The sequence below is a fragment of the Desmodus rotundus genome, chromosome 12 (genome assembly GCF_022682495.2).
Source record: "Desmodus rotundus isolate HL8 chromosome 12, HLdesRot8A.1, whole genome shotgun sequence".
NCBI classification, from domain to species: domain Eukaryota; kingdom Metazoa; phylum Chordata; class Mammalia; order Chiroptera; family Phyllostomidae; genus Desmodus; species Desmodus rotundus.
In genome coordinates, this window is record NC_071398.1 from 63424660 (window position 1) to 63440301 (window position 15642).

Genomic DNA, 15642 nt, shown 5'->3' on the forward strand with positions numbered 1-15642 from the left:
CTTATTCATACTGACAGGTGGGTGCATCACAGGATCCCACTCTCTGCTTTCTCTCGTTTCTATTCTAATGCTGTAGCCAGGATCACCTATATGCTAATGGATTCAACTTCCACATCTCCAGCCCAGCCATGTCTCCCCATCTTAGACCCACACGTTTAACTGCCTAACACACACACGGCTAAGCTTAGTCTTCACAGGAACTCCCAACAGAAAATACCTCAAACAGAACTCATCAACATCTTCCACCTCCAAACCAGCTTTTGTACCCCTGAAGTGACTTCGTGATCAGCACCACTACCAGCCCACTGTCCAAATCACCTCTATCCTTCTCCCTCACCAAGTACAAATAATCCCATCTTCTACTTATTTCCCAAATTTCATTCCTTCCTCTCTAGCATCAATATCAGTTTGGACACGAATCATTTCTGTCTGGTTACCATAGTAACCTAACCAGTCTTCTTACTTCAAATCTCATTTTCCTCCTCAGGCCCATCCTCCACACTACTGTGTAATCTTTGCAATATAACTTGATAACACGGCCCTATTAAAATTCACCAATGATTCCCCATAACCTTTAAGAAAAAGTACTAATTTTTCCTTTTTTAGTACAGCATATAAAGCTCGTCACAATCTTGATTTTGTCTGTTTCTCTGGTCTCGACCTCACCACCCCTTAAGTGGGCTTCTATCCTTGCCATATCAAGCTATCTGCAGCTTCCCCAAATGCCACATTCTTGAATGTCTGTGTGTTTGCACAGGCTATTCTTCTAATGCCCTCATTAAGCTAAGTACTAATCTTTCAAGGCTCTACTCAAGCACTGCATGCTTTGAAATGCCTTTTCGAATGACCTTGAGTCTGTGAGGTAACAGCATAAACCGTGCCCCCCCCAGCTGTTTTCCCTGTGCATGCCCGACGCTGTTGTCAAACTGCGCGGTAACCGCAGGTTCGAGCATCTCCTCCACTAGACTGGGCACATCAGTCAGCCCTTTTAAGAACAGAATGTGCTGCACATGGTAGGTTCTCAGTAAGTGTTTGCTGAATGATCTTGAAATACACTCATGAATAATTATTATGGTTACATAATTAAATTATACCTTCCAATAATTGTGTCTCTAAGGTAATAAAATATTTACTTCCATTTATTTTTGACTTAACAGAACTTCAAGGCTACAGGACCTTGGATAACAATGAACATCTCCAAGCCTCAGTTTCTTTGATGGAAACAGATAAAATTATTTACCTACCACACATGGGTTGTATTTAAAATATACAGATACGAATATGAAAGCATTTCGATAAACCACGAAGTTCTGAATAAATGCAAACTACTGTGTTAAGCTTCCATCCCAGCAGCTGCCAAAGTTTCATGGGTTACACTGACTTCCTCTCCCACACCCGCCTCATACTTCTCCCCAATGAGTCAAAATTCAGAAATGAAATTAAGTGCCAAGATCACTATAGCATGAGACTTATTCAACAGTCTTCAATATTCTCATGTGGTTGAAGTGTTTAATGATATCTAATTTAAAACTAATCTGATATGATTTTAAAAAGTGGTTATTTTATAAATATCAAAGTAAATCTCAAGGTAAGTTGTTGGTACAGTCAGTGAAATTTCAGCTCCATTTAAAAAAATTAACTGGAGGACAAAAATCAGCAGGGAATTATTTAAAGATATTGGCTCTAAATATCTTCACTTGATCTTAGCTGAAAGGCCAAGAAGAAATATCTAAGTATCTTGATCCACTACAGACTAACATTAAAGTTGAAAAGTCACCTTCACAAAACCAACACTATTTCCCCCCAAGTTTCTGGCTTATTTCGCAGTGTGCCTGCTGGTCTAACTATCAATCAGAAGAGAAAATGTGCTGCATCTTTCTAAACTAAAAAAGTGATAGAGCATGTTAGTTCTGCTCTCAGCACTATCTTTCTTTGTTAAAGAGGGACTTACGGGGACTATGGACTACATTAGAACTATTTTCAGTTCATTCTGCAATATTGGTAAAAATAGGATTCCTTAACCATCAAGGGGCAAAACTCCTTAAAAAAAAAAAAAGGAAAAAGAAAAAAACAAAATCTACTACAAAAGTCAGCACTTCGGTACCTGATTGTGGTAACAAGGCCAAAATCCAAGACGAAGCCCTTTATTGCACATGGTGTTCCAACGTCTTGGGCAGCCCCATCTTGCGACCTCTCCAGATTGGCTGCTCCTGCTCTCTCTACTGCAGAGAGAACTTCAATTAGAGAAATTCTGAAGCTCATAAATCTAAACTGGATACTCCCCTCACTGGAGGCAAGAATGGTAAGAATTACTAAAAAGATTTAAGTTAGAGGAGGTTTCAGATCAAAGTGGCTTGAAACCACGATAACGCAGACAGCTGAGAGTCTTATGACGCAACAGTCTATTGACTTAAAAAAAAAAACTTTAAGGAAAAGAATGGCAGCAAATTATTACATAACCTGAAACAAACAGGTTAGGTAATCATAAGTCTCTAAGAGTGCAACATTTTCCACTAAACTTGTGTAGAATTTATATTTATAACACAAATTTTAGCTGACCATTCATGTTCTTAATCCTTAGGACAAAAACAAGCAAGAAAAAAAAAAAACTAGGACATATTATCAACTTCATTTTATGCCCTAAAATAACTTCACTGAAAAAAAAAAAAAACCAAAAACGTGCAGTTAAAGACCACTGTTTAGGAAGGAGAGGTTTCCCTGCTGACTTAAGCCTAGCCGCCCAAGCCAGGCTTCGGAAAACGTCTTCGCCTGCGACAGCGCACAGGCAAAGGAGCAGCGGCTACGGCGGTCTTCCTAGTGACACTTCCAAGTCACAGAAAGGAGGTATGTTTCTGGGATAGACTGCCAACAAGTTACTGGGAAAAAAAAAAAAAAAAAAAAAAAACAGCAAAAACCTGGCAAATAAATAGGCCATTGCCCTCATGTGTTTTATCAGGACACAAAAGGTTAAGTTCACTGAAGTTACCTTGAGGCTACCAGATCTAAATCACGCCTTCCATACTAACGTTACCAGACCCATGAGAGAATGGATTAGTTTTCAAGCTGGTTTTTCATAAAGACCTGTAATCATGTATAACATGGATAGAGCATTTCTTAGACCAAGCAAATAATAAGCCACATCCCAATTCAGCAATCAAGGTTTTCAATTAGAGAAATAAACAATTTGAACCACATTTACGACAATGAACTGCTATCAAAAGTATGCTGGTGTGTGCTATGCAACAGAATGAGGTTAGTACTGTTGAGATACTGTAACTGGACTTACTAAATAATTTTAACAATGATTTCACCTTACCTGAGTGTGAAAATTTGAAATGGTGGTTGTTTCAATATCTTTCTTGCCCAGAATTTCCATTTTCACTGGAGTGTTGGGGAAATTAAAAGCAAAATAGTCCAAGAAGTCCGGGAGATAAGCAGCCGCTCCATGCACTATTGCTAAAGCATAGTAAGCAGCATTTTTCTCATTTTCACTGAATGTCAAAGCAAGAAACTCCTCAGAAAATCTCTCCATCTCCATTGGAGACAAAAATGAGAGTTCATCCATGTAAGCATGAAGGACAAGAGCACCACCATTGGACTGGTGTTCCTCATGAATAAAGTTGCTAAATTTAGTACCTGTTTTTAAGAAATTTCTGCGAATAGAATGCTCCTGGTGAGTCATAAAAGGTGTTTGCACTCCCTGGGGTACCCGATATTCTTGCATGCCCAAATTTAACCGGCACAGCTGTTCATCTTTCAGATACCTGAAGGACTCCTTATTGACTCCCGAAGTGCTATTTACTTGCCCTTGGGTGAGGATTTCCTTATTGATGCGCGTCAGGCCAGCACAGACAGTTTGTACTTCCTTATTGTACATTTTAAGGCGTCTTCCTCGCATATCTTCTCGGTGTTTCTTTTTCTTTTTCTTCTTTATTTTCTTCAAGACAAAATCATCGGCTCTCTGGGTTTTACCATTTTCATCTGGTGTTTCTGGCCACAATAATTAAAAAGAAGTTAGTTGCTAGGTCCAGTGTCAACATATAAGCTTCTTAAGGTACTTGATCTCAAATTAAAATGCCTATTCTCAGTTCCTATGCATTTCCCATTACATGTTTATAAAACGAATGAGACAAAAATCTCCAGTACAATAATATTCTGACCTGGAGATTATGCTAAAGAGTAGGTAAGGCAAAGGTCAGATATAACTTAGTATGACCTGCAATCAAAAAATTGAAGGAAATATAGGAGTAGTTGATTTCACATATGCCATACAGAATGGTGTATCTGTTCAGTAACCACTGTGAAATCGACACTGAAGCTTCTCATATCTTGCTGTCAGTCTACACATTATGCTGATACATGCAGGTGAAGCAAACAAAGGGAAATGGAGCTGTAAGACCCCATTTTGCCTACCAAATTACCAAAAAAAACCCTGGCATTCTCATGTACTGTTACTGCAAGTATAAACTGGTACAACTTTCATGAAGGGCAATTTGGTGCCCTCTAAAAGAAGTATGTACTGAAAGACTTGAAAATATGCCATTGTCAGACCCAAAAATTCCACTCCCAAGTAAAAATTACCTAAGGAAATATCTGAAGATACATAAAAATAGCCATGACAATTATTTAGGGAATTCCTTAAATGTCTAATAATAGGATATTAATTAAACTCTGGAACTTACATATGATAAAATACTACTCGACCACTAATAAAGTGTATTATAGATGATAAGAACTGACAAATTACAGGGTTACAAAATGCTTACATTGTTACTCTTGCAGAAAGCCTTCTCTTAGTAACTCTTCCCTCAATTTGGATTGCTATTCCTACTATGTGCTTCCTTATTGCTGTTACTTTCCATCACAGCACTTAACTACATTCAGTGTACTATTTATTAAATTTTCCACCCTTCCTCTAGACTGTAAGCAATCTAAAGTCAGATATACATATGTACATAGACAGATATACAGATATAGATCTTACCTTTCTTTCCAGAGTACCTAACACATATATAATCTTATCCTATTTTTATAATATTAAACGTTCATTCATTCAAACTTTTATTTAGTACCTACTATGTACCAAGGACACTTCTGGGAACTAGGAATACAGTATTAACTAAGACAGACATGATCCCTACTTTCTTGGACTTTACAGTCTAGTTGTACAAGAAAGAGAAAGTTATCCGTAGGTTACTAGATGCTGGGGAAGTTCTCTTTGGGAGCTGACATTTACACTGAGTCCTAAATAAGATAAAACAAGCATCTTTTTGAGAGAAAATTATTCCAGGGAGAAGCAAAGTACCTAAAGAGAGGAAAAAGTCTGACTTACCTATATGTTTTGTATATATACAACACAAAAAATTATCTGGAGAAATATATATATCAAAGAATTATGGTAGTTACGTAGGCTAGTAAGATTATAAATGCTTAGCATTCTTTTTTTCTTACCTATATTTTCTAATTTTCTGCAAAAACATATATTACTTTTATAATTAAATTAATAATAAACAGTATTAAGTTAATTAATTAAATGATAAAAGGTAATAATTTTATAATTAAAAATTATTACTTTTATTTTTAGCTTTGACTGGTGTGGCTCAGTGGATTGAGTGTGGGCCCAAGAACCACAGGGTCTCCATTTCGATTCCCAGTCAGGGCACATGCCTAGGTTGCTGGCCAGGTCCCCGATGGGGGGCGTGAGAGAGGCCACCACACATTGTTGTTTCTCTCCCTCTCTTTCTCCCTCCCTTCCCCTCTCTCAAAATAAATGAATACAATCTTTTTTTTTTTATTTATTTTTTAATTTTAAGGGATTATCATAGTTTGGCAAACCCAAATTAGGGTGCAACTTTTATTTCCTAGTTGGAAAATATACCTAGCTAGATTTCTTTAGGATTAAATATCAGGTATAGTCCTGACCAACCTTCAAGCATGGTGTGGTATAAACTGCATACAATTACCCACCCAACAACAGCATTTCTGACATGATTCAATTAATTCAGGGCTAAAACAGGTACTAATCCTGTCTTAATCCCAATTAATGCTATTACTACACCTGGGAAGAACAAGTTCAATAAATTTTACAGTAAAAAATTTACCTGGTATATAATATGTAAATATGTGATAGTTGCAGTGCTCTATACAAAATCATTCTCATCACCAGATATTACAGATTATAAAGCCCTTCAAAAGAAAATATTTAAAAGTACAAATCAAAGACTTTATACAGATACCGAATGTTTTTCATTCTGTTTAATGCTTGCTTTTAAACAAAAAGAAAACCACTTGCAAACATCACTTAGAATTAAACTGAGATCATTGACCAAAATATATGTATCATCAGATCATTTAAATTGGCAAGAGAAAAAGCAAACTTTTATCCTACATACGACTAAATCTTTGAGAATTCATTACAACACTTAGTCACGATCAATTTCTTACCAAATAAAATGAATCTAAATACTTTTCCCATATATCAAATCAATAATTTAGGCAATTCTGTCAAACAACTAAATGTTAACGCCATTAAACATAAAGGTTAATCCAATTTTTAAAAAAATCATCTAATTACCCTCTGCTAAATGTTTTAGCAATTTCACAGGAAAAGAAAAAGAAAATATCTCGGAATAGATTGTTATTTTAAGCTTCAGAGGAGGTATTTGGTATGCAGAAGATGAATCTGCAGAAGATGAATTGTAACCTAGATCTGCCACTGAAATTAACACCAAGGATCTGGCTCGACTGTAACACATTTTTGTTATTACTGTAAACTTAACGATGGTATTTCTAACATGGCCAAGTGTCTGTGGGTTTTATTCCACAACTCCTAAGAACCATTCAATTAATCCAACATAGTCCATCTCAAAAAAAGAAAAAACCCACCATTTAAGGAAATGAAAAAAGACCTTAAACTGATTGTCATCTCCTACTTCAACATGATAAAAGCTTAAAACGTGAAATAAATTTCAATCTATCTACTCGCTAACCCTGTTCTTCAAATTCTTATCCTTATCTAGGGCTGAGATATAGAAAGCTCACTTCTGTTTACAGAGAAATCTGAGACAACTTGTGTCACCGTAGCTAGTGAATTTCTTTGAATAAACAAGTATTATTTTTTAATTATTATGGTGGTAATTGAGAATGGAATACAAATACAAAGTTGTTAAAAGTCATTATACGAAGTTAGCCATCACTGCCTAATAAAAGTCAATGTCTTAGCAATACAAATTATTCAAACCAATGTTGTATGCCTTAAACTTACACAATGTTATCATATATCAGTTATACTCAATTTTTTAAAAAGTCACTGCCTAAAGAATTAACAATCGCCTTAGTAGAGGGTGTTAGTATTCCAACACAGAAAGTATTCCGACCAACTACACGTAAATAAAAATAAATTTTAAAATTAAAATGTCGATTTGGGGGAAAAAAACTATGATGGAACTTTTTTAAAAATGCATTCAGGAAGTAACATTTGAGTATTTCCCTACAGTGCAAAAGCTAAACTTTATTGACAAGAGTTCATTTATAGAAAAAGAGCCAAGCTATCCTGTGTCTCATTATGGAAAGCTCCCACACATCCAACTGTGAGGTCAATTATAAAGAGAAGTATGTAATTCTACAGGGGAAGACACAAACATTCATCTAGGAGACAAATTACTGGCTGTCTGTGAGTGCCGTCCTATGAACTAGAGTCACCAGTTAGATTCCCAGTCGGGGCACATGCCTAGATTGCAGGCCAGGTCCCCAGTAGGGGGACGTGCGAGAGGCAACCAACCACACACAGACGTATCTCTCCCTCTCTTTCTTCCTCCCTCCTTTCCCTTCTCTCTAAAAATAAATAAATAAAATCTATTTACAAAATTATATGTTCTAATATTATTATTATCAACTATCAAATAGCATAATTTATTTAATATCACTATTCAAAGTTCCCATGAATGCGGGGAAAAAATGAGCTTTCCACATTACAAAACATGAATCATAACACCATTCTTAGGCTTGAATTATAACTTAGAACTGAAAAAAAAAGTAATACCCTCATTCCTAGAAATCATGGTGGATGAGCAAAAACAAAACAACTTTTATATTTTATTAATCATAATAAAGAAAAAGACTAAAATTGTTTTCTGAAAACAAATTCTTTCTGGTTTTATTAAGCTCTTCCAGTTCCATATTTGAGACCTGACTGAAAAGGAAACACTAAGGAAACCTGTTCGTGCTGAAGGTCATTATTCGAGTAAACCACTGCGAGTGTCTAACACTGCCTCCCTTCACTGCCTGCTCCACCCCGCTATACTGCAGGGTCGACGAGTGGCTGGCAGGATTTGAATCCCTGTCCTGGCTGTACTACCTTTTTCAGGCTAATTTCTTTGTACTGTGTTTCTCATTGGTAAATGGGGGGGCGGGGGGCAGAATAATAGTCCTTTCTCACAAAATGAGTGTGCAGAATAAACAAAGCATATTAAAGTACTTAGAATAGCCCTAGAACATAACAAATACTCAGTACACGGATAACCACTATTATTACTCCAAAACAGCTGAATTGTAGAGACGGGAAAGTGTGGGCTTTTTAAAAACAGGTGCTTTATAGTTAGAAAGACCTAGGTCAATGTCCCAGCTCCACTGCTTACTATCGTCTCTGGGCAAGCTCATAAATCTCTCTAAACCTCAATTTTCTCATCTCAAAACATCATGAATACTAATATCTACCTCACAGTCACTGTTAGGACTGAGACGACATAAGGCCTCATAACTGTATCTGAACACAAGTCCTCACCACCTTTATTGTCATTTTCATATTTGATAATATTCCTTGAAATAATTGGCAGTAACTCTGAGATACCAAAACTAGAGCTACAAATCACCAACCCAGAGTTCCATGTATTATACCATAAGAGAAACACATAAAAGGGAAAACAAATCTCTGAAGGGGAGAAAACTATTATTCAACACCTGTCTGCTAGTAATCATGTTATCTCATTTTAACCCGCACACCAGTAAGACAGACATGCAAATCCTCTTTACAGAAAAGAAAACAACTTGAAACATGGTATGTTATTTATATTAGGTCTCAAAAAGCCAGTAGATGACAACCGAGATTCAAACAGCTCACTTGTCTGACACCAAAACACAAACTCTTCCAAAACACGCCATTCCATTCTCTTTCTGCCTGTTCTACACACTCCTCTCTGCAGCACCCCCAAGGGACCGTCAACTAAATGATCTAATTACAATTAATGGACTCGAGGCAGCTTGGAAGAACCTCTGATAAAGGGAGCATACTTTATTCAACAAATATTTTACTGAGTGTCCACTACATGATAATTCTGCAAGATCATAAAGGTGGCACTATGTTATACAAAAATTTTCATGGCCTTAAAGGCTTTTTTGCCTCTCTGGGAAAGGAAAAGCATCAGCCCCTGAAGTTGTTGCTCTGATAGATGGGATTACCTGTTTATTTCAGTCTCTCTATAATCCCAAAGTAATCCCCTACTCCTCCTATCACCAAAACAAGTATTTTGGGATTTAAAATTCCTGCCAACAGCTTTTTGACATCACAGAAAATTTCAATTAGTAGTCCGGCTTAGAGACATCCCTACGAGAGCAGTTGGACAGCTGGTCGTAGATGAAAAAATGAGAGAATGGAAGGCTGACTCACAGGGAACACATACACGCAATCCTGCCGTTGAATGACACTGGGGAAGAGAGCTACAGGCGGCGACTCACCCCTTTCCTTTTTTAAAAAATCACTAAAATCATAAATGTAACCAAGAATAATTAAAAAGAAGCATTACTTCCTTTGATGAGTTTTGAACGGAGAGGGTTTGTTTGTTTTATGCTTTTAATGAGCAGTAGGGAGAAAAAATATTACGATTTCAAAAGACATAAGTAACTATCAGTTTAAGACTCAAGCCTGCTGCTTAGGAGAAATAAAAAAAGGTTTTAATATCTCTTAATATTTATTATCTTCTAGATTCAGTTCTATCACTTTGTAACTAGAAGAGCTTAAGCATGTTACTTTGCCTCTTCAAAAATCATTTTATGTACCATTCTACAGATAAAGCAAGTTTAACTTAGCATTTACAGATTAATCTTTTGTTTCAACTACTTATGAGCAACTCCAAATGTCTGGAATCCGAAATCTGTGGTTAAGCTGTGCATGAGTTTGGATTGAGGACTGGTGTGCAGGAACATGGCTCGTGGCTGAAGGAGCAGCCTCAGGGGTCAGCAAACTTTTTCCACGAAGAGCCAGAGAGTACGAGTGGCAGGCCCCCTGACCTGTCTGAACAGCTCTGCTCTGCTGCACCTGAATGATACACCTGAATGAGTGGAGCGGCGTTCCATTAAAACTTTACCTCTGGGCACTGAATCAGAATTTCATGTGATTTCCACATGTCATGGGTTGCTTTTTTTTTCAACCATTTAAAATATAAAAAATTCTTAGCTCACAGGTCATACAAAAATAGGCAATGGAACTGATTTTTGACAAAGATGCAAAAGAAATTCAATGGAAAAATAGTCCTTTCAACAAAAGGTACTGGAACAACTGGCTAACCATAGGCAAACAGAAGAAAGAAAAAAAAAAAGGAACTCGGACCTCAACTTCACACCTTATACAAAATTAACTCCCATGGATCACAGATTCAAACGTAAAAGTTAAAATTATAAAACTTTCAGGAAAAAATAAAAGGAGAAAATCTTTGGGACCTAGGTCTTGAGACCACAGACCTGACACCAAAAGCATATTCATAAAAGAAAACAAAATCCATAAATTGAATTTCAACAAAATCTAAAACTTGCTCTGTGAAAGGACCTGTTAAGAGGACGGAAAGACAAACAGAGTGGGAAAAATACTTGCAAACCACACATCTGACAAAGGACCCTTATCTGTAACACAGAGAATTCTCCAACTTTCACTTAGTAATAAAAAACAAAAAATGCAATTAGAAGATGGGCAAAAAAGCCAGAGGGAACGGGGCAATGGGGGGGTGGTTAAAGGGGGATAAATGGTGATGGAAGGAGACCTGAGATGGCGTGGTGAACACAGAGTACAGTGTACAGGAGACGTGTTGTGGAACTGTGCACCTGAAACCCGCATAGTTTTGTTAACCAGTCTCCCCCCAATAAATTCAATAAAAAAGGGAAAAAAAGGAAAAAAAAGAAAATCAGCAAAAGACATAGACATTTTAATAATGAGGATATATGAACAGCAAATGATGACATGAAAAGATGTTAAATACCACTAGCCATTGGGAAAATGCAACTTAAGTCCATGATGAGATATCACTATACATCTACCAAAATAGATAAAATAAAAACAGTTAATACCAGATACTGGCAAAGATGTGGAGGAAATGCATCTCCCATATATTGCTGGTAGGACTGTAAAATGGTACAGATTAGCTAGAAAACAGTTTGGCAATGTCTTTTAAAAACAAAAATCAATGCCAAACATGCACTTACCATATGACCTAGCATTGCACTGGGCATGCAATTACATCCACACAAAGACCTGAACACGAATGTTCACAGAAGCTTTACTCACAAAAGCTAAACCGGAAACTAAACTGTCCTTTAATAAGTACATGGTCAAACTGTGGTATATCCATACCATAGAATACTATTCAGTAATGAAAAGGAGTGAGCTACTGATACATACAGTAACTTGAATGGGTTTCAAGAACATCATGCTTACTGAAGGCGGCCTGGCTAGCTCAGTCAGAACATCATGCTTAGTGAAAAAAAAAAATCTCAGAAAAATGACACACTGTATTATTCCATTTACATAACATTCTCAGAATCATGAAACTATAGAGCTAAATTAGTGGTTGCTGGAGAACGGATTAGTGGTTGCTAGGGGTTAGGGAGGGGGAGGAGCCACAGGGAGTTCCTAAGACAACACATGGATGGCATTAGGGGGATCTCCACGGTGTCGTAATAGTTGTGAATCTTCATTGCAGTGGTGGTTCAATTAATCTACAGATGATGAAATGGCACACAAGCACATGTACACACACCAATGTCAATTTCCTGGTACTGATATTATACAACAGTTATGTAAGATGTAACCTTTGGGGGAAAGAAACCCTGTCTACACTGCTTTCGCAATTTCCTGTGAGTATTTTATTACCTCAAAATAAGAAGTTAAAGTAGTTTCTAAAATCTTAAGGGAAGGGAAAACAGAGCTCCGTAAGTAACAACTCTAGCCACTCTTCTTACTAATCCTAGAGCGGTTTCAAGTACGAAGCATGATAAAATAACAGCACAGTCTTAACAGGGCCTCGTATCAGCCAGACGCTGTCTTCAGTGCTTCCCACGTATGGCCCCATTTAAAGCGCGAAACAACCTAATGAAAGAAACACCTCAACCCTATTCTACAAACAGGAATGTGAAGCCGGGGGAGGTTAAAGTCGTTTGCCCGTGGTCACATAGGAAGCGGTAGAGCCAACACTTAAACTCACATGGACTCCAGAGGCCTGCCTCTTGCATACCAGGGTAGTAAGTACAAAGATGCTCAGCAAAAAATAAAAGGTATCCAAAGTGTGTGTAAAAGCCTGGACTGAACAAGGTTAGACCAGGTTTTGTTCCGTGGGGTGCTCGGAACTTTTAAAATGCCAGCGTGTGTCAGGTACCCAGGAGGCTATGGTATTCAGTTCTCCCCACAGAAGGCATGATCCAGCAGTCTCTCATTCAAAACTTAAAATGTTTGGGCTTATTGTGATCATTTCAAAATGCATACAAATATTGAAGCACCATGTTGTGCACCTGAAACTAATATAATGTTGTATGTCAATTATGCCTCAATTTTTTTTTAAGTTTAAATGGCCTGACCTTAACCCACTTGTAGTGTTGGCGAACTACAGATGCTCTGAGCCACGCTGTCCAATGAGGTAGCCACTAGCCAAAAGGAACTATTTAATTATAAATTAATGAGAATTAAGTTAAATAAATAATTCAGTTCCTCAGTCATACCAGCCACATTTCAAGTCTTCAAGACTTGTTTCAAGGGCCACACGTGACGAACGGCTGCCATACTGGCCAGCACTGATATAGAACACTGGAGAAAGTTCTGTGGACAGCACTGGGTTAAAGGGTTTTTCTATTTGTTTAAGAAAAAAAAAGAAAACATGAGGCCTGGGCAAGGTCCAGAGAAGCACATTATGAATCATTATACATGAAACTGCCACTCTCCCCCTACAGAAGAGGGCTAGGTCAGAAATTCCTGACGGGACTGGCTACTGCCACCCCGACGTCCAAGTAAGGGGGAAGCGAAGGAGTGGGGAAATGAAGAGCAGAGAGAGAAAGCAACATCGCACAGCTGGGGGAGGAAACGGGACCTGGGACTCAGGAGATCTGGGTTCTAAGCCCTATTAGGCAAATGATTCATTTAAAATTTTTTGACATATATGTACTTGGTATTACTTTGGGCCCTGCTTTCCTTTTACTACACAGATTGAATTGGATGATCTCTAAAATACCTCTACCTCTAAATGGTTAAGACATAAACACACACGTGAAATGAGCAAGTAAGAACTAAGGTGAACGTAAAAGAGAGCAAGATCATTGCACACTGATGGTGGAAACTGGCACTCCGGTCAGCCTGGCACAAGTGCTATTCCTGAGGCTGAGACAGGGGTACCACCAAAGGGAGAAAGACTCACCCGAATTCAGTAAGTACTACTGGGAAGTTATTTGCAATAAACTGTACCATTTGGTAGTAGCACTCCCCCCCCCAAAAAAAATGATTAGCCTCAGACTTAGTCTAAGACCAACTATGAGAAGGAATCCAAGACTCACAAAACTTTGGATTGGCAGGCTGGTTCATTAACATGTCTGGCCCAGGAATAAGAAACACAGTAGTATCTTAAAATCTTCTTGAGGAGATACAACTAACAAATTACATAAAAGCATATACAAAATGCAAACGCATGGCATAATAAAAATTCATACAGCACCCTCCCCCTTCTTCCACAGAGAACACAAACCAAAGCTACAGGTACTTGGAAATAGAAAGACACCGATTCTTGCCACTGTAATTTCCCTAGAACCCACAACTAGATAGTCCTACACTTTCGGGTTAAACAGTCTTGACTTTAGCTGAGGTTACTGGAATTAAATAAATTCTCAATTTGTTGTGCCTACAAAATAAAATGCAACTGGAATTCTCGCCTCTACCATCTACTAATTAATGCGCGCTTCCCACTTTTTAGGGGCCCGACTGGCCCTGTTTCCTAGGATAAAAGGGAAGAGAAAACCTTCCCCATCCCTTTTCTGAGAATTAAGACCTAATACTAATGTTAAAAATGATTTTTACCTCCAGATAAAACAGAACGATCACAAACTGCGTTGACGTTTTACCTTACAGAAACTAAGGCAATCAGTGAGTCGAGACACCTCTCTAAGAATCCAAACTTATTAGAGCCCTCAACCATACCCGGGAAGATTTTGGAGCAGGAGAGTGTAAATATTAAAGCGACCATCAAGGAAAAGAAGAAAGGGTTTTAGCTAAAAGCCTTTACTTTAGAAAGGCAGTTTTTAATACCCCACCTACTAATCCCACGCCAAGCACCGCACCGCGCGAAAACCCTGCGGAATTTGAAAACAAACCTCGGTAAAGGATCTGGGAGGAGCGGGTGGGGGGCCTGGTAAGGGGATTAGTAACTGACAGCTCGGCCTGGGAGCGAGAAGCCTCAAGTAGGTCAGACTGTGTCAGCGGTTTGAAATCCAGAGTCCACCCCAGCGGGCTTAGGGGAGCAGAGCAGCAGGAGCCAGGCAGGGGTTTGGCGTCTTGCAGTGCTAAAGGGGCGGGATATCTGCACTAAGAGAGACCCAGAGCCCAAGCTCGGGGCAGTTCGCCTGCTCTCACCTCTCTTGGGGGCCTTGAGCAGAGGCACCCCTCCAGTCCTCTCGCCGTTTTCCTGCTTGTCCTTGTGCTTGAGATCGCCCGGAACGCAGGCGCTGGGGTCACCGTCGGAGCCGCGGTGGTGATGGTGTTTGTGCCGCTCCTTGTGGCCCTTATGCTTGGGCCCGGCCGCGCTCACCGTCAGGGGCGAGAAGGTGAAGAGGGCCGAGGTGCCTGGGGCTGGGAGCGGGGCAGCGACAGCGGGCCCGGCGGGGGCCAGCGAAGGTGGCGGCGGAGGCGGTAGGAGCAGAGGTTTAACGGGGCCTGGGATGGTTGGGGCTGCAGTCGTTGGCGGCAGCGGCCCGGGATGTTGGCGGCTGCGACGTCGCCGGTGAGGGGGAGCGAGAGGGGGGTCCTGGCTCGGCCGCCCCCGCTTCTCTTGAGACCCCCCACTGCTCACTCGGCGCTGTCGCTTCACTCCCCGCGGCGAGACCCCAGCGTGGGGCTTCTCCTTCCCCTCTTTGTCCGGCTCCTCCTGCGCCGCCACCGCCCGTACTACGCGCACCGCTCCGACCTGCGCAGCCATTTCACCCACAAACACACATTTAAATGGCCCGACCGCCCCCCCGTCCGCGTATCGCGCAAGCGCCTCCCGCGCACGGCCCGCTGGGCATTGAAGTCTCTCCGCCGCCCTCCACTTCTTCGCGGCTCTCGATCCGGGGCTGAACATGCCGGAAGCGGCCGTTCCCAGAGCTTCTCCGCGGGCCTCTCCACCGGAGCTCTATTGTAAGGCA

General features: G+C 39.7%; 1 protein-coding gene across 2 annotated transcripts in view; it reads right to left on the bottom strand.

The window, feature by feature from the left end:
* RSBN1 (round spermatid basic protein 1) overlaps positions 1–15642 on the bottom strand; it is a 40780-nt gene extending 25138 nt beyond the window's left edge. The window contains exons 1-2 of one of the 2 annotated variants that reach the window (XM_024570116.3): positions 14873–15642; positions 3317–3990 (exon numbers count right to left, since the gene is read on the bottom strand). In XM_024570116.3, coding sequence (XP_024425884.2) covers positions 3317–3990; positions 14873–15578 — 1380 coding nt within the window. In that variant the 5' untranslated portion in view covers positions 15579–15642. The remainder of the gene's footprint in view (positions 1–3316; positions 3991–14872) is intronic. The other variant, XM_024570117.3, reaches the window with a different exon arrangement.